The sequence below is a fragment of the Haliotis asinina genome, chromosome 8, assembly GCF_037392515.1.
Source record: "Haliotis asinina isolate JCU_RB_2024 chromosome 8, JCU_Hal_asi_v2, whole genome shotgun sequence".
NCBI lineage: Eukaryota > Metazoa > Mollusca > Gastropoda > Lepetellida > Haliotidae > Haliotis > Haliotis asinina.
Window position 1 is genome coordinate 17714496 of NC_090287.1, and position 27515 is coordinate 17742010.

General features: G+C 36.6%; 2 protein-coding genes across 4 annotated transcripts in view; one reads left to right on the forward strand and one right to left on the reverse strand.

Annotated features, from left to right (window-relative positions):
• LOC137294152 (cilia- and flagella-associated protein 61-like) overlaps positions 1–27515 on the reverse strand; it is a 79832-nt gene that overhangs the window by 19448 nt on the left and 32869 nt on the right. For both annotated transcript variants that reach the window (XM_067825132.1, XM_067825133.1), the window contains exon 25: positions 12335–12458. In XM_067825132.1, the coding sequence (XP_067681233.1) occupies positions 12335–12458 (124 nt within the window). The remainder of the gene's footprint in view (positions 1–12334; positions 12459–27515) is intronic.
• LOC137294153 (adenosine receptor A2b-like) lies at positions 576–26363 on the forward strand. Of its 2 annotated transcripts, none has more exons than XM_067825135.1 (2): positions 576–705; positions 21467–26363. In XM_067825135.1, exon 2 carries the CDS (start codon positions 22301–22303, stop codon positions 23294–23296), a length of 996 nt encoding a protein of 331 aa, XP_067681236.1. In that variant the 5' UTR covers positions 576–705; positions 21467–22300; the 3' UTR covers positions 23297–26363. The 2 variants fall into 2 exon arrangements, 1 of the variants encoding a protein (XP_067681236.1); XR_010957510.1 differs by lacking the exon at positions 576–705 and adding an exon at positions 5789–5878 and having other exon boundaries at positions 21467–21488.

Sequence of the window (27515 nt, forward strand, 5' to 3'; positions counted from 1 at the left end):
ACCTTACATACATAAAACCTACAACTGATGCATTCGATAAATTTAACATAGTAGACAGAGAAAGTCAAAATATAGGTTATACACCACCTCAGGATAACCTGTCATCATAGCAGAGATCCATGGGATTTGCTTCTACAGATTTTGAATTGAATTGTCAGTACATCTCAAATATAAAATTTTGGCCTTGCAGGGTTATGAAATAAACTGCCTAGACTTTCCTACTGGATTTTGAACAGAGAATTTGTTAAGAAACACAAATGTGTGTTTCAATAGAATGTTTACGGTATATGTATCATCAAACACTCAATACAGCCACAAGCTATCGATGACAGTAAAAAAACTCATGGAACAAGTCCCTGCCTTCTCCCCCTCCCCCCAGTTCAATCACATGATCTACAGCTTGGCCGGGAGAGCTGATGGGGCATGTTCATGCCCAAAGTGTTCGGTGGTGCTGATGTCAAACGGAGCAATATTGATTGAATAAAACTCCAAACCACTGCTGCCGTTTATCACGCAAGATGACAGCTGCTTTAGGTAGTTCAATTACCAACTGGTGCATATAACAGGGACACTTTGAGTTCATTCGTAACTTGGAAGTGTAGGTATGACACTCCACATCTGTCCACTCCTTCATACAAATAACTGAGAGCCAGTTCACGGAAACAAAGCATGTTGCTGGATCACTGAGAGAAACAAACCAGCCAGGTAAGTTGTCCACAGATGCAGATTCACAGACATGCATTTTGAAAGAATTTTCAAATAGTTTTCCAAGGTTGTAGATTGGCACATAAACCTGGTTGCATGATTCATTGCAAGGTTAAGAGAAACCTGAGGGCAAGAAGTACTTAGGATGTTACTGTATGTTATCACATTTCCATATATACTGCATCCCTTTTTTACTTTTGTGAGGACAGTTATTACTTTTATTTTATTTCCAGATAGTTCTGGAAATGTTGAAAATCACAAACTTGTTTGTCTGTTTTCTGAAGAAATTAAATATATTGCAGGTCAGTAAAACTATTTTCCTCATGTAGAAGATAATTAGATTTTAAAATAGGTTGTCAGCAAATGTTACTTATTATTGCTGATTTCTCTAGAGATATTTGTTTTCTGTCATTAACATTTCAGCAGGACAGTATTTAGAACAGCCTAGTCATAAAGAGCATATATAGATACTGGCAGCTAATGGCAAATCTCTGCTAATTTAGGGTTATAATAATAACCATTATAAACTGCTAGAGAGCAGAAAGAATGATAATGAAAGAACATGTGAACCCATGTACGAAACAGTTATTTGATTGTAAAGTATATTTTTTATAGATATGATAGTTGCACTTTGCATTTTAATGCTTGCAGTGCTCCGGCAACTGTTTCAGTCTAGTTTTGGATTTTGATAAATTTTTTAAGTTTATCTATTCCAATTCTCACATGTATACTTTTGTTTGCCTGACAGGGTATTTTCTTCAACTACTTCAAATGCTAGGTAGAGACAAGATACCAAAAAGTTTGTTTGATCATTCTAGACTATAAGACCTGCATCCACATTAACATGCATTTTGTAGTGACACTAGTAACTTCTCATCAATGGGCATAGTTCTATTTAATATAATTTTTACTTTAGAAAAATATTGGGTTATCATAAATGTTTAAAGACTGATCACAACTGACAAGTTTGGTATTTCATTAGGTCCAATTAAGGCTGCTATAAATGTTGTGTGTACATATACTATCCAGGGCTCCGTTTCACAAAACTCTGGTAAGCCTTAGATCTCGTAACTTTTTTTCTTAGTATTTCTACCTCTTATATTGTAACATAGGAGGTACAAGTACTCCAAGAAAAGTTACGAGATCTTAGGCTTACTAAGTTTCTGAAATGGGAACCAGACTTGACTTGTACGTGGAGAGGCAAAGTGTATACCATACATCCCATACTCACTTCTAATGCTCCATGATTGTGTTAAAAATACTTGACAAAATCTGACAAATCAAAGGTTTAAAATTTCAGTACGTGCCTTTGACTGAAACACATTTGATGGCCCAGCACCTGGAGAATCTAACATTGATAGAGAATTACATTGTAAGCTGGCATTATTCCATGATTGGTACATCTCCATAATACTAAAGTGTTACATTAACATGTCTCCTTGAGAGAAACACTGCCTCTATCTCTGTGTAAATTGGGCTGAGTAAATAGTTATTAGAGTCATGTACATCATACAATTTCAGAAAAAAAATAAGCATATTTCAAATGCTACAAATCGAACTGTCTCACAGTCTCTGAACTGAATTATTTCCCCTTAGGACTCCTTTTCAATATAAATTTGAATAATATGATACTCTCAAAATTATACTGAACATCAAAAGAAATGCAACTCTGGCTTTTGTTAAGTTTTTAAATAGAAGACAAAAACATGAATGTTTAATTTCAAGTCATTTATTTTTTTCAAAACTTGAATTTCATTTGCTGTTTTGATGTATATTCAGACACAAAGTGTTTGTCGAATCAAACTGCAAATTGCCTGAGTATAATTCCTCTTTAACCTTCAGACAACATAGTGCGCACCATGTGAAACAGTGTCTGCTTACTTATGGACATACACTTGTGCTCACAGACAAAATGGTGTTTAAGAAATATGAAAATATAAATTCACCGGTCTGGGCCTCACTCCTTTAAACATCTAGATGTTACACTCAGTACTAGTAACTTTCTGAGACATATGAACAAGACCAAAACCTAGTTTTGACGTATCAAGATTGTATGCCTAGCAATCAGGCTATGGCTTCTCTAACATACCACAATTTCCAAACTACCGGTCTGTTAAGTAACAGAATCTACACCAGACTAATAATAGAACATTACTGGTCCCAGTGTCCAGGCAATATCCCTATGTATATTGGGCCACCAGCATCGCACACCAAATGGCCATGTATCATTAATGGAGATCTGAAAACCTCAGGTGGCTCCGCAGAGAGATATTGTGAGTTTGTAGATCAGTGTAACCTGATCACGTTTAATTCTGATTTTTAAACATGGCAATGAACGATGACTGAGTTTTGTCGCTATCAATTTGTGGAAGTGCCATAAAGCCATTCCATTTTAATCAGAGCTGAGTACTCACCTACATTGAAACAAGGATGGAGGAATACTAATGGAGGTCAGGTTCACTATATATGTGATTTTTCAAAGGTGGGGATCACCAGCATACACACATTAATTCACCAATGTAAAATGTATGCAATTCAATGCACGCTTATTCATTGATGGGGCAGTGGGGTAGCCCAGTGGGGAAAGTGTTTGCTCGTCACATCAAAGATCTGGGTTTGATTCCCAACATGGTTACAATGTGTGTGTGTCTTCTTATACATCAACATTTAAAGGATGAGATTTCCTTCAGGCAGCATGCTATTTAAAACACTATAATTACAAATCTTTTACTTTAGCATCCTGGGCCCACTTCCACAAAACGATCTTAGAGCTACAGTTATAGTAAATCGTTAAGATTGCGATCTTAGGCTTCGGCTACAATCGCCATCCACTTGCACAAAGTGATGGTAGGCTAAGATCATTGTAAGTTACAATCAAAACTTACAATTGGTAGGAACCAATTGTAAGGAGCTAAGCTCATTGTAGTCAGTAGCAAAAAGGCATTCAAGTTGGTGTCTGAGTTTCACGCAAATAATTAGCTTTATGTTTGGAGATTGCTTTTATATTCCATAAAACTGTATGATTCGCCTCAACACTTCAACAACACGGAAAATGTAACATCAATTTAACGTCAGAAATATTATTATTTGCTATGGTGAACAAAATCATTATCGAGCCAATATCATAAAGTACAATTCTCATCCGATTCAGTGCTGGAAAAAGTATTAACTCCATACCATGTGATACTCAAGGAAAGGATAGTAATGAAAGGTGTCTGCATGCGATTAGCAGTGGCCATGACCTTTTCAATAACTCAAGGAGAGCTACGCAATATGGGAGTTGTTTCCCTTTGCATATTATGCCGTTGCCATAAATCTGCCATGCCTAAATACAATGTATGTTCTGTTGTGACAGCACAGATCTCCACATATTTCTTTCCGGTCAGTGATTTTGTCTTAGTTTATCATTGAAATAATCTACAGTTGGATAATGTACAAGATTATGGGTTTTTTCCTAATTCTAAAATCTAAAATTGAATCTGACAGAAGACAAGAGTTTCAATCTATGCATTTTAAATATAATACAAGTATCCTTCAAACAGTAAAAATACACTTGCTGAGGTATGTGAAATTTGTGTAAAATGTTTTTTTAACAAAAAGAAAAAATAATTATCAACAAAATAGCGTAAAGTAATTAACATACTGTGGATGAGCATTTAACAACACAAACAACACACACACAAAAATAACATTTTCATATTTCCCTGTCATGCACTTTCCACAACACTAATGCTTCTGGGATATATTTGAGATTTTACTCCAAATAACACCGACCAGATGCCAAACTATGTTTAACTGAGAGCCATTGACAAATCATGGTACATTTAGGTGTTATATCATAAGGAAATTTTGTTTATATGTTATCTTTTAATTTCATGATCATTAGGTCAATAACTCAAAACCCAAATTTGTTAATGTATTTGTTTGTATTTCAATATTTTTAGAAAACACAATATTTCTCTGGTTGCAGTATCACATTCTTAGTTCATAAATCAAATTAGAATGTAGAAAAATTAGAGAATAACCCACAAGGTACAACTGATTAAAATTATATGTTATCTCCCACGTTATCATTTCCTTCTTTAACGTTATCATTTCCTTCAAAGATTTTTGGGTTAGGATTTTTGGGATGTTTTTTCTGTTGTTATTGTTGTTTTGTTTTGTTGTCATGAAAAATCTGCAAGGTGCGATTAAGGAAGGAATGTCAATTGTGTGCAGTAACCAGTTCCACGTTTTATTTGCGCTGCATGCTATGCGCACTTGAAGACAACTGTAGACAGGAGTCGAGTTTAAGAAATGTCCATCTCCATCGTTGAAGAGTGTGATCTTAGTTAAGATTATGATCTTAAATCCATGCTGTCTTAAGATCATCTTTGTGCAAGTGGATTAGGGCAATTGTATGGTTATTGTAAAGTTGATTGTAGGGGCCTAAGATTGATTGTAACTAAAATTGCTCTGTGCAAGCAGGCCCAGGACTTTGAGTCCGATCGTATTTAGTCCAGCCATACTAAATTATCCTCAATGCCTTCATAACACAGTAAACAGGTTTGGACTTAATATGTATTTAGTCCAACCATATGAAATTATCCTCAATGCCTTCATAACACAGTAAACAGGTTTGGACTTAACATGTATTTAGTCCAGCCATACTAAATTATCCTCAATGCCTTCATAACACAGTAAACAGGTTTGGACTTAACAAGCACATTTTCTGCCCATGCCATTCTTTTTAGCAGAGAAGTGACTCCGCCCATCATTCTACACAAGATCACAAGGACAGGAACATACTAGCTACATATATCAACTGTCCAGCACAAGCAATAAATCACACAATACTACCAAACTACAGTAGGCAATGCAAAAAAGTTAAACTGTCACAAATACTTTATTCCTCGCTTGAAGTAGAATAGCAGTCTTGGTGATGGCAAGGACAAACACCAGAGTGGTCTTCCCAACTTAGAAGTCTGACAGGAAGTATTTAGCTTTTATGTCAAGGGTCAGGCGGAGTGACAGTTGGAACCTGTCACAAGCGAGGAATGTTAGGCTGTGTATGGTGAAGGTCATGGAGTTAGTGTTACATGTGGAACACTGTCAGCCAGGTGTCACAGAGGATTCTTGGACACTTCCCCTACACCAATGTGGTCAGTGATATGTTGGTCAGCATGCAGGCAAGGTTGTAGGACTTACTTTCTTAACATTTTACAATTCCTTGACACCATCAAGAGTGTGTCGCTACGTACCATTATATCACTGTGTCACATTTATGTCAGACACTCATACAGACTCTGCCACAACAATACAATACAACTTTCTAGAAATGGAAAGTCTACAATACTCTGGCAAGTCTAGATTGTTTTTTTTCATGTTTAATTTTTTTTCTTTGACATTTTTTTCTAGTATATTTATGAGGACAATTTAAAAAGAAGTTCTTGAAATATTTCATTCATTTCAAGGGTTCATTGTCTGTTCAGATTTATGTCTAACCATTAGTTCAGTCTATATTGAGCAAGATTACGAAATGTGAAGGAATTGAAAGTGCGCGATTTGCCATGTGAAATGGTCGTCATCCCCAGTAAGTAGTTGAGTGTTAGCAGTGTAAAGGCCTGTGACAAACCAGAGATTGATTAGCTGTTAATCATTGAAGCAGGTCATCACATGAAGTGTCAATCAGTTCTAAACAATATCTATTTTCCAATCATCAGACATGCATTTTAATTGAACAGTCACTCTTTGAAGTTATAAAATATTCCTGGATTCATAAAAAATGATATATTCAGATCATATTAAAAGTCAGTGCCTTGACTTGCAGTATTTATAAATACATTAACTGTTTGTACAAAGGCCGACTGCAACAGACTGACATTTCACATCCTGAAGTGAGACTTGAAATCCTGAAAGACACTTGTCAGCTATAGCTTTGAGATGAACAAATATTTTCTCTACAGAAGCATTATATTTTTTCACAACATAGTGTCTTTCAGTGCATGAAGACAGAGACACGATTATTTTTATTCTCATCCTTCAAGAAATCATTTCAATATGTTGTCATGCAGACAGTGTCTAGACTAGTCATTTAACCTATTGTTTCATCATGCAGTTGAAGCTATTGTGGTAAAAACCTTTGTCAGTAAAAGCTATTTTCTATTCAGCAGAAAGGCAACAGTTCTTCTCATGCATACAATGCGTTTTCTTCCAAGTTTTTACCTTTTTAGGATCAGAAGAATCCTTAATGCAATTATTCTAAAACATTTTGCCCAAGGGTCTTAGTGCTTTTTCATATACTATTTGACTACAACTGCCTCTGGATAAAAGCAACTGTGGTGGAAATAAGAACTTGTTACCCCTTTTATAGAACTCATGAGGCTGTGTGCCTAATGTTCAGCATTAATCAGTGAAGGCCCTTAAAATTGGCACACACCAGTCTCTTTTTCATTTGACATTTTTGCTACAGAAGCACATTACCAAAATCCCTAGGGAGATGTTTTTGCTTGTACTACTTGACTAAAACTGCTGATGGGTAACTGTGTCAGAATTGACAACACAACCTCAATTTTTAGAACTGATGGCTTTTCAGATGTGCCATCATACTAGAATTAGATTTTCTGAGTAAGTTTGGTCAAGAGAGTACTATGATCAGTGTTGTTGAAAGATGTCCCCTCAAGGCATGTTGTGATGAAACATGCCACACTATCAGTGAGTATAATACAACGTCAGCCATTGCAATCCTCTGGCAAATTAAGAGTAGGAATATCCTAACATTTGCCGCTTATTAATAAACTGAGTCTAGTTGTTTTGCTTACCTATAAAAAGTAAATAACATAAATACAACTTTCTATTGATGACAGCTTTTTTATTCATGTATCAATGTTCTTTTAATGCCTTTCAGAGATAAACATGTCTGAGTAGATTCACTACTGATTTGAAAAGTAGCAAGCAAAATTTGGGTTTCAGATACCTTCTTTGTTATTGTTGAACTATTCAGTATTAGTTTATTAGTCATATAATGGCAATAACACAATGTGACCTCACCAACATGTCCTAAACCTGGTTTAGAAATATCTAACTCTGTAACCTTAGCTGTTATAAAACATATAATGTCTAATATTTGTTCAGGATTATTTGTCAAAGCTGATTCCATTGGTTGATAAAGTGCATGAACATCTGTATGATTAGATCAGTGAAAATCAGTTATGATGGCAGGTGTTCACAAACAAGGTAAGCATTTTATGTCCTGCAGGGGGCACCTGCTACTCATGGTCCTAACCCAAACATGAATCAAATAAACCCAGGTACAGAGGGTATATTGAACACGTTTCCCATTTACCTACTCTAAACTTCTTGGCTGCTGAAGTGTCAGATTATAAATATACTGTTACTGAACTTGATCGAATAACTAAAGAGATCATCCTACGTATGTGGAAACCAGTGCGAAAATGTTCACCACTATTTCTTAGAATATTCTTTATACAGTCAACATAGAAGTGTTATGCTGAAAGCTAATCAAGATGTATGTGGTAGTAACTTTGTGATTACATTATCTGTTATTTTAAACAGCATTGCAGATCTGGCAAATCATCAAAAATGTACATCAATACATATGCAAATCTAAACAATTCCTGTAGTCTTCTCTCTATACACCTTTTGTATTATAACATTTCCCACTGTTATCCTTCAGTCTTTCTCTAGTTCTTATAATTTCTTGTGATGTAATAAGTGATTGTAAATATCTTTGGAGAGGGGTTTTATACATTGAAAGAACTTGTCCCCAATCCTTTTCCCATAGTGAATAAAATATGTTTAAACTAAAACTAACTAAAGAGACATTGTGCGTGATGGGGAAGCCATGTGGTTAAAGCGTTTGCCCATCAGACCAAAGACCTGTGACATAGGTACAATGTGTGAAGCCCATTTCTGGTGTGCCTAGCCAGGGTATTGCTGGAATATTGCTAAAAGAGAAGTAAAACCAAACTCATCAACTCACTGAGATGTTTTAAAGTAAATATTCTGCATTCTCGTATTGGCAGAGTAGTACAACTAAACCAAAAACTGAAATATTTCAATGCAGATTGAGCCTTTATGTGTCCCCTACACATAATGATTCAGTCAGTGAATACATTAAATTGATTGCCAACAAACTTTTAGATTTCACACACAAACACAATGTGTTTCCATAGAGGAGTGAAGAACCCAAGAGCTTTTCATTAGTAACTTTCAGAAAAGGCTTGTTGCTTGCTGTTGCTAAGACACACGTGAGAAACATGGCCACTTTGAATTCATGCATATAGAATAAACATTGATTTTTCCAAAAATTATTTTTAATGCAAACATACCTTATTTCCATGCTCTCGGTAAGGTTGCTCTACTCCCTTGTAACAACTAAATCAATATAGCATGTTGTCTAGATTCCATTTATCTATGTACATGTATAATTCTGAAGCTCTTTGGGGCTTGCGTCAGCCCACGTTGACCTGTACTGACAAACTGTACCACCATTGCCCAGTTTACATATGAATCAACAAAATAGTCATTTGTTGGAGTGTCATAAATATTATGCCCTTTGGGCTTTGCAAGCTGCTTGGATTGTTAATGGGTTGTTAGTTTGATTGTGTCAGGTTTGTTATTTATTAAAAATCTGTCAATATCCTTAATCAAAATGCTACTTATTCTGAGGACTACAATGATTGGTATTTACAGTAACAGAATGTCATGACAAGACAGTGATGATCAGATATTTGAATGGTTTCTAGACCTGGTTGTTGCAAGTCATTATACAAACATACATATGTGAATAGAACTAGTATATGTGGATGGCAACTTCTTATATAGTTGAACATGACATTTTGATACAGGTTCTTGTATCATTTTCAAGTATCATACCTGTTTTGAAATGTCATGCTCTAGAATTAAAGAAGTTCTCATCCATATATACTTGTTCTATCTGACTTCCAACTTCTGAGTAAGAAGTCATATGTGATAGGGTATCCAGTCAAGTTACTAGAACCTGATATAGTGGAGGGTATCTGACTACTCCTGAACCTACTGCCCTAGCTGATCCTCATACATCAGTACAGTATCTCATACTCCTGAACCTACTGCCATAGCTGATCCTTATACATCAGTACAGTATCTCATACTACTGAACCTACTGCCATAGCTGATCCTCATACATCAGTACAGTATCTCATACTACTGAACCTACTGCCATAGCTGATCCTCATACATCTGTAGAGTATCTCATACTACTGAACCTGCTGCCATAGCTGATCCTTATACATCAGTACAGTATCTCATACTCCTGAACCTACTGCCATAGCTGATCCTTATACATCAGTACAGTATCTCATACTACTGAACCTACTGCCATAGCTGATCCTCATACATCAGTACAGTATCTCATACTACTGAACCTACTGCCATAGCTGATCCTCATACATCTGTAGAGTATCTCATACTACTGAACCTGCTGCCATAGCTGATCCTTATACATCAGTACAGTATCTCATACTACTGAACCTACTGCCATAGCTGATCCTTATACATCAGTACAGTATCTCATACTACTGAACCTGCTGCCATAGCTGATCCTTATACATCAGTACAGTATCTCATACTACTGAACCTACTGTCATAGCTGATCCTTATACATCAGTACAGTATCTCATACTACTGAACCTACTGCCATAGCTGATCCTCATACATCAGTACAGTATCTCATACTCCTGAACCTACTGCCATAGCTGATCCTCATACATCAGTACAGCATCTCATACTCCTGAACCTACTGCCATAGCTGATCCTCATACATCAGAAGAGTATCTCATACTACTGAACCTACAGTCATGATTAATCCTTATACATTGGTAGGATATCACATACTCCTTAACATACACCCATAGCAAGTCCTTATACAACTATTAGATCTGCAACTGCACCCACAAGGAATACTTATACAGTGAGATGGCATGAAGACACTTCCCTGTAGTCCAAAAGGTTTATGTTGTTGGAATAAACAATGTGACCATTGGAAACAACATGGAACAACAGACACCACAACAAAAATCTCAAAACCAACTGTCACCTCCCATTTCAGCATAATGATAGCCTAACTGCGATTCTTTGCTACTAGCTCAAGAACTGTCATGACACCAGTCATCCTTTTGGCACAGACATATCCATGTATGTAAAATCCCAGAGGATATGACTCAGGCCATCCATCAGCACCAGGAGACATATTTCCTACAATCATATTAACCACAAAGTGTCCTTATCCTTACATGTTTACAACAACACAATTAAACCCTGGGGTTGGGTCAGTACTGAGTAATTTTCACCTAAAATAGCCAACACAGTGGACACTTCAGTCATGATCTGTATGTGTGCTTTATGTTGATTAACTCAGCACTATGCCATATACCAGCTGTACAGTGATGGTCTGTACATAACCAAGTCTGACCACATTCACTGATGGACATCATGAACACTGATCCATGATCCCTATTTGAATACAAGCACTTGCAGGAACAAGACACTGAGACTGATTTACCCAGTGGGTCACGTCTTATATCCAACACAGGTTGGGGTGTATGGTGTATATGAGTATAACCATTGTCCTGTGTTAATAATTCCATTGGACCTCTCATGTTGCAAGTATTGTTTTGGAATCTTGTCACTTTCTGTCTCTCAAACTGTTGACATGACTGGGTTGTGACAAAGTGCCTCTGACCTGCCTCCTAAATTCTGAATTCTGATTACCTTGGATGCCTGGCTCTGTTTCTAAACATTTCCTTACCATGTATACTGTAAATACCCCACAGAAGAGCATTGACATATTAATATTTTACTAATAATAACCTCACAAACACTATTGATTCAGAGTTCTATGTATCTACACTTGAAGACATTGAATGGAAGATATTGAAGTCTTTCTGTTAACACTGTAAACACCATACATAAAATGCATGTAGGTGTGGCTGCATATTGCTGTTTGTACTAGCCTGAACTATTCTTGGTTATTAAGTCCTAGCCCAATGATGTATGTACAAATGTATATTGTATACACATCTCTGGCTAGTATAGAGACATTCCCAGCTGTAGGTTAAACATGGATATCTCAGCCAGACACAGCACACTGACTCTAAGTCAGACAGTCAACCTCTCATCAAGCTTAACCTGTTAACAATGCTAACAATCATATCATTAGTACCTGTAAGTATTTTTTTATAAATCACCAAATATATAATTGTTTACATTTATGCAATTATGCAGGTTCAAAACCAGGTATCAGCACTATAAATTGTTGGAAGCTATTGATAATGTGAAATTTTACAATCGCTTTCAGTGATAGCAAGACAAAGTTCTATCAGTCTTCAAAACAAGTAACACGTAATTAAATTCTATGATACAAGTGAAGGAAGGTTTAACCTTGTTCATAAAGGCTGTCCTTGTCATAATAGACTTAAAACAACTGCCACAAACTGGACAGTTCCTGGTCTCTCTGTAACATTTATCAGCTCTTCAACCAGACTGATGCCCAAATTTCTACAACTCAAATGTGAGACATTCTTGATACATTTCACAGTTCCAGTATTGTCTTTAATCCCTACCTCAGGTTATCAAACTGAAACCTTACCTGGCAGAATTCCTCCTTGTATCTTGGGGCTGCGGTAGATAGGGATGAGGTTGAGGGGTTCCTCTCCAGGAGTTGACTGGGGTTCCACCGTGGGGTCGAACAAGCGCAGCATCTCACCTGCCAGCTAATAAGAAAGTCATTTGTTATCAAAACATGAAATAAAATAATATTGTCCTTTAGGGTTTACTACATTGAGATGTTTTAGCATGACAAGTAAGTAACATGGTACTGAGCGCCTGTGGTACTTGAACAGTAGTGGACAGTGGAGAGTAACAGTTTTTAGATTTAATTCATCAGCTTTCCATTTGTTCAGTCAACAGTTATCCATAAGATATATCCGCTTAAAGCAGAGTCAGAGCACAGTTGCGACTATATCATGAGTATATATGTGTTTCAGTAGTATTACAGTTGTACGATGTTGTTAGTAAACAATGAAGGCTGGACCAGACTATCTAGTGACTCTCACCATGTGATATGACAGAGCATGTGTTTATGAATCACTATGGAATAGTATCTGTCTCCATCACTGGAACCTGAATGGGAATGTATGGTACAAGTGAAAATAGGGAATTGCATCAGGCATTGTTTGTGTAACTGATCAAACCAAACAGCATTTGATCCTGTTGCTGACAAAATAGCTTGTATGATGCTTGTTAGAAAGGAATGATTTGAAAACTATAAAATGGGATATGCTCACAGGATTGTTGACCTAACAACTACTTTCAGCAAACACTGTCAGATAAGGACAAACTTTATGGATGACCATCTTCTTTATTTGGATGATGTTATTTAAAGAAGAGAAACACTGTGAGAATGACACTCTGTCATCATATATCCACCAAACCCACATGGTGCTCCACTCACAACAAAAACAAACACATGCATAACATTGTGAATTGTTCCATGAATCAGAACATCAGTCTTTCCATTTTTTATTGACGTTGAAAGATGTGGCTGTCAGTGAAGTCGTAGAGGTATGTGAGTGAGTGTTTACCTTTATACCACTTCAAGCAATATTCCAGCAATATCACTGTGGGGAAGACCAGAAATGGGCTTCACACATTGAGATCATGTGGAGAATCCAACTCAGGTCTTTGGCATGATGAGTGAATGCCACAACCTCTTGGTTACCCTACCACCCTGGCTGTATGAAAGAAAAGCATTTGTCTCTACTAGCCCTTACTTGTCACAGGACAATATTTCTAATGCATTTTACAGTTAACATATTAACATCACTAATCTTTGCAGAGCTTACAACACTGAAAAATCATAAACTCAACCTATAAGGCTTAGGACCAGTGGTTAAAATTATAAAGTTGACCTATAAGGCTTAGGACCAGTGACTAAAATTGTAAACTTGACCTATAAGGCTTAGGACAAGTGGCTAAAGTCATAGACTGTCATGGTATTTAACTGTACATAACAAGCAGAGATGGAAATTAGCACTTGTCCCAAAATGTTCTGCTATTATGTTACTTGTATCCTAGGGGCTAGTAAAATTTCAAACATTTTGGAGGCTACTGCTACATGCTGTCGCTATTCAGACAGATTGACATTATTGATTAATATCCATCCCTCGGAGGCATATTTCGACAGTTATTGAAATTAAATAAATGCGGGTTCTGACAACTAATTTCTTCTTAATCCATCAGGTCATTGCTTTACCATTTCAAAGTTGATTGTTTAAAATCTAATTAGTAATCATGGCTTTAGGCTACATTTGATCAATATGCAAACAAAATATTTGCTTTCAAACAGGGACACACCTATAATAAATACAATATACAGAGTTATCATTTGATATTGCTCATATGGAAATACAATAATATATTCTCATGTTGTTCTTGTGCAGTGGATCAGTTTGAACACTGCTTCCTGCACAACTGCTCATCAGATAACTGATAGAGGACATCTCTTGAAAAATATTGTGTGAGTTAGGGCTAACAGAAATTTGGCAGAGATAAAAAGAGGCAAGTTATTTAAATAAAGAATAACTACAGTAAATATTCAGAGGGTAATGACTTATTATAACTGCACTGAAAAAAAGTTGAAACTAGTTCACCACGTATTATTACAGTTTAGACAAATTTGTAAAATTTTGATTGGTTAATAGCCAAAGTATACGAACTGTACACCTCGTCAAATCTGTCACTTGACACACTACACCAGTTGCATGAATGACCTTGACCTCAGATGGAATGTGACTGCCAACGGCTGATCGCTTCGAAAGTTTAGAGTTGGCATATACAGATTAATTGTTTGTGTCAATAAATATATCAAAAAATAAAATGTTTCTGTATTTCACTTCTCTTTCACATAACCTGAAATTCAGTCATGTTTAGCATAAACTAAGTCAATCCGAATGATCTCCCTTTATGACCATTCAGGAAATATCATGGTAAAACATGTTGCATCTCATTCTACCAAATGTTGAATGTTGTTGTTTAAAGATAAGCTAAATCAAAAGATCTTAAGCATAATAAATTCATCACATGGTGTTTCAACAGAGTGTACAGGACTGTAAGACGCTTGTAAATTCAGGAAATATGGAATTTACAACTGTCTTACAGTCCTGTACACCCTTTCAAAACACTGTGTTATTTAAAGTATGACTGTGGTAAAATTTCATGTTATCACATATTATACCTGCACGAAATGTCATTATACACAATCACCATAACTGACAGAATTAACATACCATCAATAACAGTGCCAAGGAATCGGACACCTACCACATAGAAAAACTCAGCAGCCAAACAAACTAAAAGCTAAGAAATCAACACAATAAACTGAAGATAACATAAACACTGTAAGGTGGATATATATGCTAAAATAATTGCCTGCGTAACAAATGGGTTAACGGTGTGTACAGCAGAGGTGTGTTGATCTAGCTTTCACTGCTATGTGCATGTAATTGACATGGCAAATATGTTGTAATTAACACCCTTTCTGTCTGCAGTCACTGGCAATTATAAATATTTACCTACATATACAGACTACGAGAAAACAGGCACTACAGCGTGACTTGCCTTTGAGAGTGAGAAAAGGAAAAATGAACAAACGTTTTTGTCCTTTATTAATTACACCACTGTGTTCCTAATATTGGTTCCGCTAAAACTTAGCGGTTACCTAATTATTTTTCACTTTCAATGGGAATTATCATTGGGAGGCAGAGGCAATACAAGAATAAAGCAGGTGCTTCCTATACTGACAATAAATGACATCACTCTGATGATGAAGTATAGTGTATGACTGGGTATGAAGACACAATCAGTTGGTTACTTTGGACCTGGGTCTAGATTTTCTAAGCTGTCTTAGAACAAAGATAGTCATAAGTTAATGTTAATGCATGGCTATCTTAGCACTAAGACAGCTTTTGAAAATCTAGGCCCAGGCCTGAGACTGCTGGAGGCCCCAAGGTCAGCTCCCAGGAATCGTATCTCTCTGTCGCAGTTCCAAGTTCTGTATATACACTCTAACAAAACATTTGTCAGCCAACATTTGTCAGCATAAGTAGCAATGGTAAACCAGCATATGCAGTTGGCATTAACAAAATAAACATGTTGGTTCCTACAAAGCTGAAAAGTGATACCTCACGACATATACAAATTAACGTAACAGTCGACTTAATGCATTGGGATATTAATTTCAGGAAAATGATCTACTGTTTAATGATCTCTTGTCAGTCCCCAGGAAAACATCCAGGAGAGGGAACATAAGCTTGAACAGAACTGTAATTACTGGTTGAGGATATGACACTATAAAGTTCCTGATTTATTGTTAGCAACTGTGTAGAGTGTTTGCACCTTGCACTTTACCGTCTTGGTGTTGTGAAGTAGAATCGGAGTGAACAGGCATCGTGCAAATGTCACTGATGGCAAACTGACTATCAATTTGTCCCATTTCCTTGTAGCAATACTGTAACCTTTGAGAAATCAATGACGATCTGCTGATATTAACGATCTGTTCAAAATAAATAACAGGAACATGTCCAAAGAGTAATAACTCTCACAGGTGCCATATAAACATGGTATAATGACTGAATGTGAGACAATGCTTGAAAGTTTTTATATGGTTATCTGAGAGAGAGAGAGAGAAAGTGAGAGAGAGACTGAGAAAGGTGAGAGTGAGAAAAAGGAATGTGAAAGAGTGAATGAAAGAGTGAGAATGAGGGAAAGAGAAAAAAAGAGTGAGAGTGAGAGAAAGAGAGGGAGAAAACGGGAAAGAATGAAACAGAGAGAGATTGAGAGTTGAGACTTTAGTCTGGTCCTTTCATCTATAGATATACAGATCATTAAATGACAGCAAGCATGCGTATTAGCTGGACTATATTTAGCTGTAATTGATGCTGCTGTCACACACAACCTACCATGTGATGATGTGACCTATCAAGTTTCTAGGTCATGATAAATCAAGAGCATAGTCATGATAACATTGTCAAATCTACATAGATACATAGGGTCTCAATTTCCTTTTAAAGACATAAAGAAATTTTCTCAGGTTCACTGACTTAATCTTCTTGGCAGGTTTTCTGATATAGTGAGTTAATTTCTTACTTGCATCAAATACTTAGTATATGATCAAATGTCTGTGTATTGTTCAATATTCTCACTATTCAAGCTAATAAATAAGACTGGCATTATATGAAAATGTCCATGCATGCTCATCATCAATTATTCAGTGAACTGTATTACATCACAGAGGAAACAAATCTATTATGATAAATACATAGGTACATCATCACAGCAGAGTGAGCAATCTTATGAAATCATGAATTAGAGTACAGTTATGCATATATTTCACTTGTTTCAAAAGATAAACTTCATGTTATTGAACAGGTAAATGCACATCTTGGATTTCATCATCATTCTTCCCACCAATTTTTTTAAAACTCATTTCCTTGGCAGTGGACTCTGATTAGACAGTATTCCCAGTCGCCCTTAATTAGCCACCTGGCTAATGTTACCGTGACAAATTGCACAAACACACTAAACAATGCCGAGTCACAAATCCACTTAATATTTTCAATATAGTTCCTAAGTGGTCCCAACTTAGGTAAATGGGAAGACCTTCACAATACTAACGAGAAAATGATGGGAACAATATGGACTTGGTAGGGGACATTAATTGCTAATGACAATTAGGACCAGGAAGATAAATCAACATAACTATATAGTCTTTCCTACCTACTGAAAGTCCCATAATAATCCATCATCTGACAGGAGGCCAAGCACTCAGAGCTGAGGTAAGGTGTGCATGAAGGTGTATGAAATCCATGTACACAGAAATGATATGTACCTGTCAGCTGGCATAGATCGATGCTGATACTGTAAGTACTTTATAAGTAATAGTAACAACTAAGTGAAGTTATCTAAGTTATCTAACTAAGCTATATCAAATCTGAGTTTATGTGCATTGTGTTGAGGAAGATGAGTCAGTTGATTAGATTATTGTATTTTCTGTCTCTTTTGACCGTGACTAACAAGATTCAGAAAAAACATGGCAAATATGCAGGAAAAGCAAATGTCATGCGTGCATCCCAAGTACCAAGTTATCTGACTCACCCTTAGGATTAATACTTATCAATGTCAGTCAAGAGAATGGCAGAGATTGCTGCCAAGAACACAGCCGAATTGACACACTTGGTCATCCAAAAAGGTTTCAGTAGCTTTGACTAGATATCACCTACAGTGTGAGAAGTCCCATTTATTGTGTGGGACACTCTGAAAAGTTCTCAAAGACCCAGCCTAGCCAGCCTATTGTGCCACCAGAACCCTCTCTATTGCATTTATTTAACATTCAGTAAACGATAAATACAATATACTCCACTTTGATGACATGCTGGCAGCACATAGAGAAAAAGTCAATATCAGTCAGAACACATTGTGTACAAGCATATCTTTAACTGAAACCTAAACTGAGAGAGTGCTGGGCTAATTTACAGATGGCCAGGTATGTCATTCCAGGTCACAGCTACTTGTAATGACAAAGGATGCTGTAGGGCTTCAACTTCCTGCATGGAATACGGCTCTAGAGAAGGCTTCCCTACTGGACATGAAACATTTTCCTGTGTTAATGAGGATACAAAAACTGCAACTCTCAAAAATAAAATCCTATTGACTATTTATGCATTTTACCAAAACATTTGATAACATATAGACACTTGGCCTATAGCGTATATACTTCAGAACATGGGATAGGTTTTTCACAATTGTGAAAACATGTCATAGAAGTAAAGCGGGTGGATAGCCAGTTCCATGGCAACGTTATTTTGTTATCTGTATGATAGCGTGTAAGTTTCTTCTCTCCTTTTTCCACGGTCAGACTTGAATATACCATGATCAGAATGTATTAGATAACTGCAGTCTAAAACATGTATTTCAAAACCAAGAGGTATGTTCCAAACCATGGTTGAAAATATATAGAGAGATCTCAATTCAAAATTGGAAAGCAGCTGCTGAATGAAGCTCGTGGTGGCTGAGCAGGTTAGGCAGCTGACTTTGTGTGCTGGCGATTGGGTGCCTGACTCTGAGGGTGTGGGTTTGAATCCCAGATGGAACTCAACTAGAAAAAAGTACTAGAATTTGTACTTTACCAAGAAAGTGTAATTCAAAATATAACATATATCACGAAGCTCCAAAAGGTCATTTCATAAGTTCCTTAAGTAATAATCTCCATTTGAAAAACATTTTTTACTGAGAAAATCAAAATCATAATTCAGAGCACGCAATCACAGATAACCTACTGAAACCAGTCAGTGATTGTACATTTTTAATGAACACCACTATGTCAATCTGTGATTCAATTGCAGTGGAAGATGTGTTACATTATTTATTAAAGTGAGCATATTTCCGCCAACAGTGATGTCATCGCTTAATTGAAAAATGTCCCCATCTGTTTTGACAACTAAAAGCATATGACATCTGACTGGTTTGTATTAATGCTGTATTCATCAGTTACTCAGCTATTATCTGCTTATTCTATTTTCACTATTTTTTCTCTGCTTCCACTTTGTACAACATTGATGACCTAGTGGTTCAAGGGTTTGCTTGTCTCACCAGACATTTCCCACATGAATACAAGGTGTTACTAATACATATACTTGCTGCATTCAGCAGAGATATTGCTGGAACATTGTTAAAAGGCATGTATCACTCACTCACTCACTCACTCACTCACTCACTCACTCACTCACTCACTCACTCACTCACTCACTCACTCACTCACTCACTCACTCACTGAAAACTGTATATAACTGTATTTCATGTGCCAGAATGTGATGTGTTTTGAGAAGTAAGTTGTAGGCTTACAAGTACCAATGCAGGCTTCTCAATACAGGATACATAGCAACAGAGCCATGTTTTAGCAACATCTGCGGCAGTGTGTTGTATCCACTGAAGTTCACAAACTGAACCCTCATCACATGACGTGAAGCATACAGTTGCAGTGTTCTGTACAGGACAGTAACAGAGACTGCTCTTGTGTAGCTGTCAAAACCTCAAAGGCGGACATATGCTTCTGATAGCCCCAAGACAGTAATAACAGGATTCACAGAGTTCAGACTCTTCCCCATTGACAAGTCAGGTACATGGCAAGATTTTTAAAGGAGGTAGAGAATAGAATCAACATCTCACTAATTGACAGGGGACAGACACTGACCTTGGACGCATGAGACGTGCTGGCAGTTTACATGTTTTTCAGAAGACCTACTATGAATCACTTTAGGAATTTGTCATATTATAAAATAACATTTATGTGGTAAATGAAAAGACTATGTGGTAAATGAAAGGAGTCTAAGGATCAATGGATTTTACAGCAACATTATTTTAATTTTAAAGAGAATCTATAAAACTTTAAGGTATTAACACTAAGGAATGGAAAAAATGACTTCCATGTTTAACACTGAGAGGCTAAAGTTTAATGAAAACGAGCCAGGAGACTTTCTTCATGTCTTGAAACTTTTCTAGTCTTGCCACATATTCTACACTTGCATGGTCTTTCTTTGATATATTTGTTTCAGGGCCTGTCTGACAAACAATAATTCCCCAGTCATTTTGTTGAGCTTATTCAGTCTGTCAGGTTGAAAAGATTATATAGGTTGAATTATATACAGTGTCAAGTCAAAGTGAAAAGTGCATCATATACACCAGTCAAATATAATGCTTAAAAACATCTCCATAATCAGTCAAATAAGGATCTTACAACTGCTTCGATACAGAATCTATCCTGTCCCATCAGTGACAGCCATTGCAAACACATGGAGAGGCAAGTCAGCTGTTCATCTGACAAAAACACAGGAATATATAATCAAAGTTAAAATACGGAACTGCCTCAGACCTGTTGTCACTGACACATGAAATTTTGAAATGTCCTTCATATCTTTTTGTCGACCACCATAAACCTTGTTGAAAGTTAAACTGTCACCTTGAACAAACTGTTCAACACCTTCTGAGTAAGGGCCATATTATACTCCTTGAAATCTTCTCACAGAGAGTATGCTCCATTGTACCTCAACGTTGTGAAATGCAGTCACAGTTGTCAATGTGAAAGTTGACAGCTGGAAAGTTCCTCCATTTTGTCATATTTAATTGCGAATAGATTTTTCCCATTCTAAACCATTATGCACAGATCTAATGATAAAACTAATGATAAAACTAATGATAAGATTCACTGCTTTCTTATGTTCCTAGCTCGGGTGGCTAAATAACCAGGGGGAAATAAACTATTGTATCAAAAAATATCAAAATAATGATACACCTGCAGTGTACTGGATAAAACTTCTTGACCATATGCTGCCAATCTGAAATTCTGATACGCACTACCAGGCAGATCCCCAAGAAGGGGTAAATACTTCTTGTCTAAACATCTTGTAACTCTATATTTTCCATAGATTCAATAACTGGATGGGAAAATTATCCAAATTGTACAGTTTCTATGGACTAATACATATTACCGTAGGTCATTTAACAATGTAAATGAAGAAAAAAGTGTACAAAGTTAGAGCCTGAAAAACCTTGGCTAGTCCACACTGACCAACATGGCTATGACAAATGATCTGTCATATTAAGTTTACATCACTCTGAAAATATTTACCACACTGCAAATATAACATTGTTTCATCATGTATTTCAGATGGACTTATGAAAGCTGGATAATATCAATTCCGGAGACAAGGCTACCTACAGAGAAGAACACTGACCATACTGATATTCCACACTAGTGGCCAATATTCCTCGGTGCCTCCGCTCATCATACCAATTTTCCCTGGGACCAAGTGCCCCGCACACACAGCCTGAGGAGAAGAGCAAATACCAGCAGTGTCACCACTTCCTCTGACAAGCACCAATTAGTCAGGTCACTTGAAACTGACGACCTATTATCTGACCCAAGAAACCGATGCCAACGGATACTCCCTATATGTATCAATGTTTGCTGGCTTTAAATCTAAGCAAACAATTTCCAATAAGCTCATTGAAAACTGACATCAATCACAGTAAACTAGTTTGTTGACAGTGAGCAATTGGTTGTTTTGATGTTGTCAATCGCTGGCTGTATGACTGGGCCATGCACAGAGAAGACACCCTGCCTGTGTGATTGGACAGTTGGGGATTATGACAATGAGAAGGATGGTCTGTGGACATATAACATTGACATGTTGATGCTTTAAACAGATCAGCTGGGAGTGTGTAGTGTACACATGTGGTAACAAATTATGGATTAGCCTGTCGATTTCAGCTGTGGAGCAATTAACGTTTGTCTACCAATGTTTATGTACAAATACATGTATTAAGCACACATGGATACATAGACACAGGTTCCTAATTTGGTACAGGATATCTGTCTTTAATTCAGCAGTACATCTGTCATGGTTGAAGAAGCTTCACCTTGAAAATTGAACGAGAAGTGAAAAGTATCTCTTTGATGGAAACATCAAATACAAGAAACTAATCAGTGATTGACAGCGCAATGGATGCTCAAGCGATCTTGTACATATCATTTGAGACTATAATAGGCTTTGTATCTGTGGTAGGAAATGGCCTTGTACTTGTCGCTATCTACAAGACACCGAAGCTACAGACGACCACAAACTGTTTCATTGCGAGTTTGGCGCTGGCCGACCTTTTTGTGGGGATTGTAGTCGCGCCATGTGCTGCTCTCAGTTTTCTCAATCTCAGCATGGACTTCTATGCATGTGTTTTCATAAACTCTGTCATAATTCTTTTTACCCAAGTGTCAATTTTCGGACTTTTAGCTGTGGCAATTGAACGCTTTGTTGCCATCAAACATCCATTCCTGTACCAACGTGTCATGACCATTCCCCGTGCCATCATGGTCCTCGCTGTCATGTGGATATTTGCAATCCTCGTCGGGCTGGTTCCGATGTTCGGATGGAATCTGGGACAAACTGGTTACAAGACGTGTGGTTTCACATTTGTCATTGACATGAAATACATGGTGTATTTTAACTTTTTTGGCTTTGTGATTACACCACTGATAATTGTCATGTTAATCTACATCTATATCTTCATCATCGTCAAGCGACAGATGAGACAGATCGCAGCCCTGGAAGTGGCAGCTGAAGGAAGGAAGAAGAACAAGAAATTTATGAAGGAAATCAAAGCAGCCAAATCTCTGGCCATGGTTATTGGACTTTTTGCAATATGCTGGTTACCTGTGCACATCTGTAACACTCTATCACTGATGTGTGGGATGGAATGCTCCTATCCCTATGAGTTCCTGTTGGCAGCAATTGTGTTGAGCCATGCTAACTCTGTGTTAAACCCATTCCTGTATGCCTATGGAAACTCGCAGTACAAGAACGCCTTCAGGAAAATATTCTTCTGTGGGGCCAGGACTGTTCAGCTGAATACTGATGACAACTCAGGGAACAACTCAAACATGACCCGTGACAATCTTGAAACAAGAAATGGTGCAGTTCCATCAACAATCGTAAAGTACTGAACAAGAAAGTGACAGATATCGGATATTGTCACAACGAAATGTTGACAGAAGTCAGAACAAATGTATTTAATAGTACTGTAAGGATATTGGTGCAACCCAGGTAAGAGAAATGTATTCGTATTAGTATTCAGACCTAATCTTGCTCAAGTCCCTCCCAAATCTACAAGTCCATCATAACCAGTGAATTCTGGGTAATAATTGGTGCCCTTCAACCTGTGTTGGTCATGAGAGGTGACTGAATGGATCAGACAGTCAAGTTTGGTGATTGAGTGTCATTGTACCAAATATTGATCACTATTCACAACATCAGTCATTGAAATGTCTGGCCCAGACTAGATTACTTACAGTCTGTCATCATAAAGCTGAAATATTGCTGAATGGAATGAAACAAACAGTAAACCAACTGAAACAACATTGTACATCTCACATGACGCCATTTACACATGTTCTTCTCTTGCTGTTCATTTACAATAAGGTGTATATCATGTGACCCGGAATATCCTCACCATAATATATATGCATAATTTCTGATTAAACTGTTCAGCTTGTGCTGATAATTGAATGTGACTCACAAACAGGGCAGGTCCTATGTTTGTTTGTTTAGAGAAGTATTTATATTTGTGTTGACACATTGTGATTTAGTATGGGTACTTTGTTCTCAAATATTTATGTAAAATATGTACATATTTAAAGATATTTTTTCATTTATTCACACTGACAATAGCACTGTGCTATTGGAAGGGTAGGCTTACAACACAATCAGATAAGGAAATTAATCTGAAAGCACACCAGTACTAGTGCACACAGCGTAACTGATAGAAGCCTCAACTTTGTACCAGTCAGTATTTCAGGGGTTAGCGCAAAATGGCTGCTATGTCATTGACATAATTACCTACCCTCTTATCAAATTCTCATAGTTTTAGCTGTACCTTTCAAAATTTTCAAACAGGGAAGCAGTTCTAGGAGGAAGTATCATTTCTTTTCTATCCAATGAATATTTTCTGCACACAATGAGTTCTTTTTTCAGTATTAAGCAATATTCATAAAGCAACATACACATGTTAAATAGATTCACTTCTCCAAGTAAATGGGTGTTATGGCTTATATGACCAGCAAAAAACTATTGAATAACATCTAGGGTCAATTACATTGTAATTAAAGTATCATATATCTTTTTATAGCTACTCTTGGCTCTAGGCAGTTAGCCAGGGGTGTAAATGTACAAACATATGTTAAGTGTAGGTCAAGACTTGTCAACCTGACAAGCTGATGGTACTATGCCACTAGTAACTACAGTACTTTACATCCAGTTGTTCTATCTTAGTACATTGTACTACCTTTCACTTGAATGCACTCGACAGTCATCTAGTCTCCCAAAACAGTTTTTAAATAATCTTAGAAAATTATAATGAAACATTAGAAGAGTGACTTTCTCTATTTTCACTCTAACTTCAGGGCTTACATTTCCGGAGCTCTCTTAACACTATGATAGTCATAAATGCTGTACAATAACATCAACTTATGACTACCTTAGCGCTAAGACAGCCTAGAAAATCTAGGCCCAGGAATCTAGACTGAGAACTACTGTAGTGATTTAATGGTCTGTAGCGGATGTGTTTCTGTCACAGTCTGCATGGCAAATTACTCTATGACATGACAGTTGTTTTTACAAGAGTCGAAATGAATATTCTACTCTACAAATTATTTTTAGTTTCATTGTTAAAAGCATTTGCAGTGAGACTGTTTTTATAACAACATTCATGATGTATGTGATATGCAGTATGTACTTATACAGTTGTGAAAACCTTTGAGATATAATTTTTGAAAAATCATCAAACCAGAAAATATTTGACCTTTAAGAACAAAGAAATAAAATTCCCCTTCTTTTCTGCAAACTTCTAAACAACAGGACATACTGTCCCAATACTACTGTCACCTTGTAGCTCCAAGCAGTGAAACTCTATGTGTGCACCAAACACCAGAAGTGGCACTACCATTCTGGCTGTTTGTGTCTCCAGGTGGAGTTGGGGTATGAATATAGGTCCTTTGAACCCCATCATTGTCACACAAGATGTGGAAATAGATTTGAATAGTTGTGATGTCCATGTCATCAGTACCTGGATTGCTGCTCCTTGGGAATCAAATAATTCACCTGCATATATTCATACATTCGTAAAACTGTTCATTATAGAAGCAGTGTTAGACAAACACATGCCTCTCATGTCACACAATTTTGTTAATAATCACATAATTAGTCTGAAATGTGTTATTCTTAGAAAATGTCTAATAATAAGTGAAACATTTCCTGCTATGTTTTAATGAATAATCATGGAGCATTATTATCATGAATATCATTTCATGAGGCACCTGGAAAAACAAAACTATTATTTTCAACCATACTGTTAGAATAATCAGCTGTATCACACAGTCATGGTGACATGGTGACATGGTTACTTGGGACCAATACAAGCCAGGAATCTTGATTTTTACTTTTACAGTATTCTTGATATTCTGCTCCAGTAAGAACCCCCTGGCTAACCTCAAGTCCATGAAAACATAGTGATATTTGCTCATCAAATTCCACACTTTCCAAAGTATATTACACATATATTACAGAAAACAAGATTATGGATGGGTAATGCATTGGAACTATTGTTGATCTAGTTTTAATTCACCAACAATTAAACTAAGTTAGTTTATAACTACTTAATCTCTGAAGGACCATTAACACCAGAACAAGCACCCTCTGTCAGTTTTCTTATATAGGAAAAGGTTTCTTTATTTCAGCAAATATGGTACAAACACTTATGATTCCAGAATTGATTCAAAAAGAGGATTGCTGCACATGATAGAAAATCCCAGTGTGAATGTAAGTCTGCCTGTTGTGTTTTTGCCACTGGTGCAATGTCTATGACAGGTTAGCGTCATTGTTTGACATATGTCAGTGTCCACTTGTCACAACAGGATCACAGTCTGCTAATTACAACACTGTTGTACATAATATGATTCTGGACATTCTTGGAATACTCAGTAAGTTGTTGAAAATAAAGACTTGGATCTCAGTCTATTTCTGACTTTGTTTTCATTCATCTGTCGCCATGGTATAGTGAATGTCATTGTCATATATACTGATTATATACACATTGCACTTATTATACTGGATCTTGTATATAGCAAACTATACTCTGTTTGCCATGAAAACATACTGAAGAATTTCACTTAAACTAATTGTATATCAAATAAAGTGAAATTACGATTGCAACTTTACATTTAAATGTCAGAATTTTAGGATAAAAGTTGCTTAACAAATGAACATATTTTAAATCCCTATAATTGGTTTGTATTACAAGGGGTATGCACATTAAATGAAACACCAAGAACAAGTGAGATTGGTCTAACTGAGCGCATATGGATTTGTTTCACTGTTCCAAGTACTGTGCTTACCCACTTGAAACACCACCACCATCTGAATATATGATCATTTGGTAAACAACTTTTATGCTAAGTTAACTAAAGTTCTGAGATTTAAATGTTCAACTGGATATATCAGGATTCGCAATATGTTTCATTTGCTTTTTTGTTTAAAGGGAAATTTATCAGTATGTTTTCACCGCAAACAGACTATAAAATAAACAATACATATCAATAAAACCTATTCCAGTAATTCTGGATGGATTAATTAGCCCTATGTGGTCATAAAATATATTTTATGAAATATTTACACTACCAAACAAGATTAGATTCCAGTTTATGAGACATATTGCCAACAAGACAAATGGAATACTAGTTAGCAGAACCTGATCAATAATCCAATCCAGATATATAACTATCTGAACATGCAATACTATTAAATATAGCTCTTTAATGACCATCTAGAACAGCAGGTCATTATAGTGTCACAGTGACACTGCCCAGCCCAGCAACGCTTTGATGTAGCCAGCAGTCTTACAAGTGCAAAGGGCCAAGTTGCTGTCAATTGATCTTCCATACACAAAGGCTGCTAGAAGCATGATACAATTGTTGCCAGGTTGATTTCCTTAGGTCAACATGTAGCTAGTAATCAACTCTCACAGTCCTTCAAAACCAATGTGAGGTTACCAGTAGTTATTTTCCACTAACATGACTTAGGGTCTGGTTATTGCTTCACTGTAATGTTCACTCAGTGGATGCATTGTTTGGTTGAGCAAATACAACCATGAGGGGGCGTATATGTGACATC

Coding starts and splice junctions, on each gene's coding strand:
- LOC137294153 (XM_067825135.1), top strand. CDS start 22,301: ATGGATGCTCAAGCGATCTTGTACATATCATTTGAGACTATAATAGGC.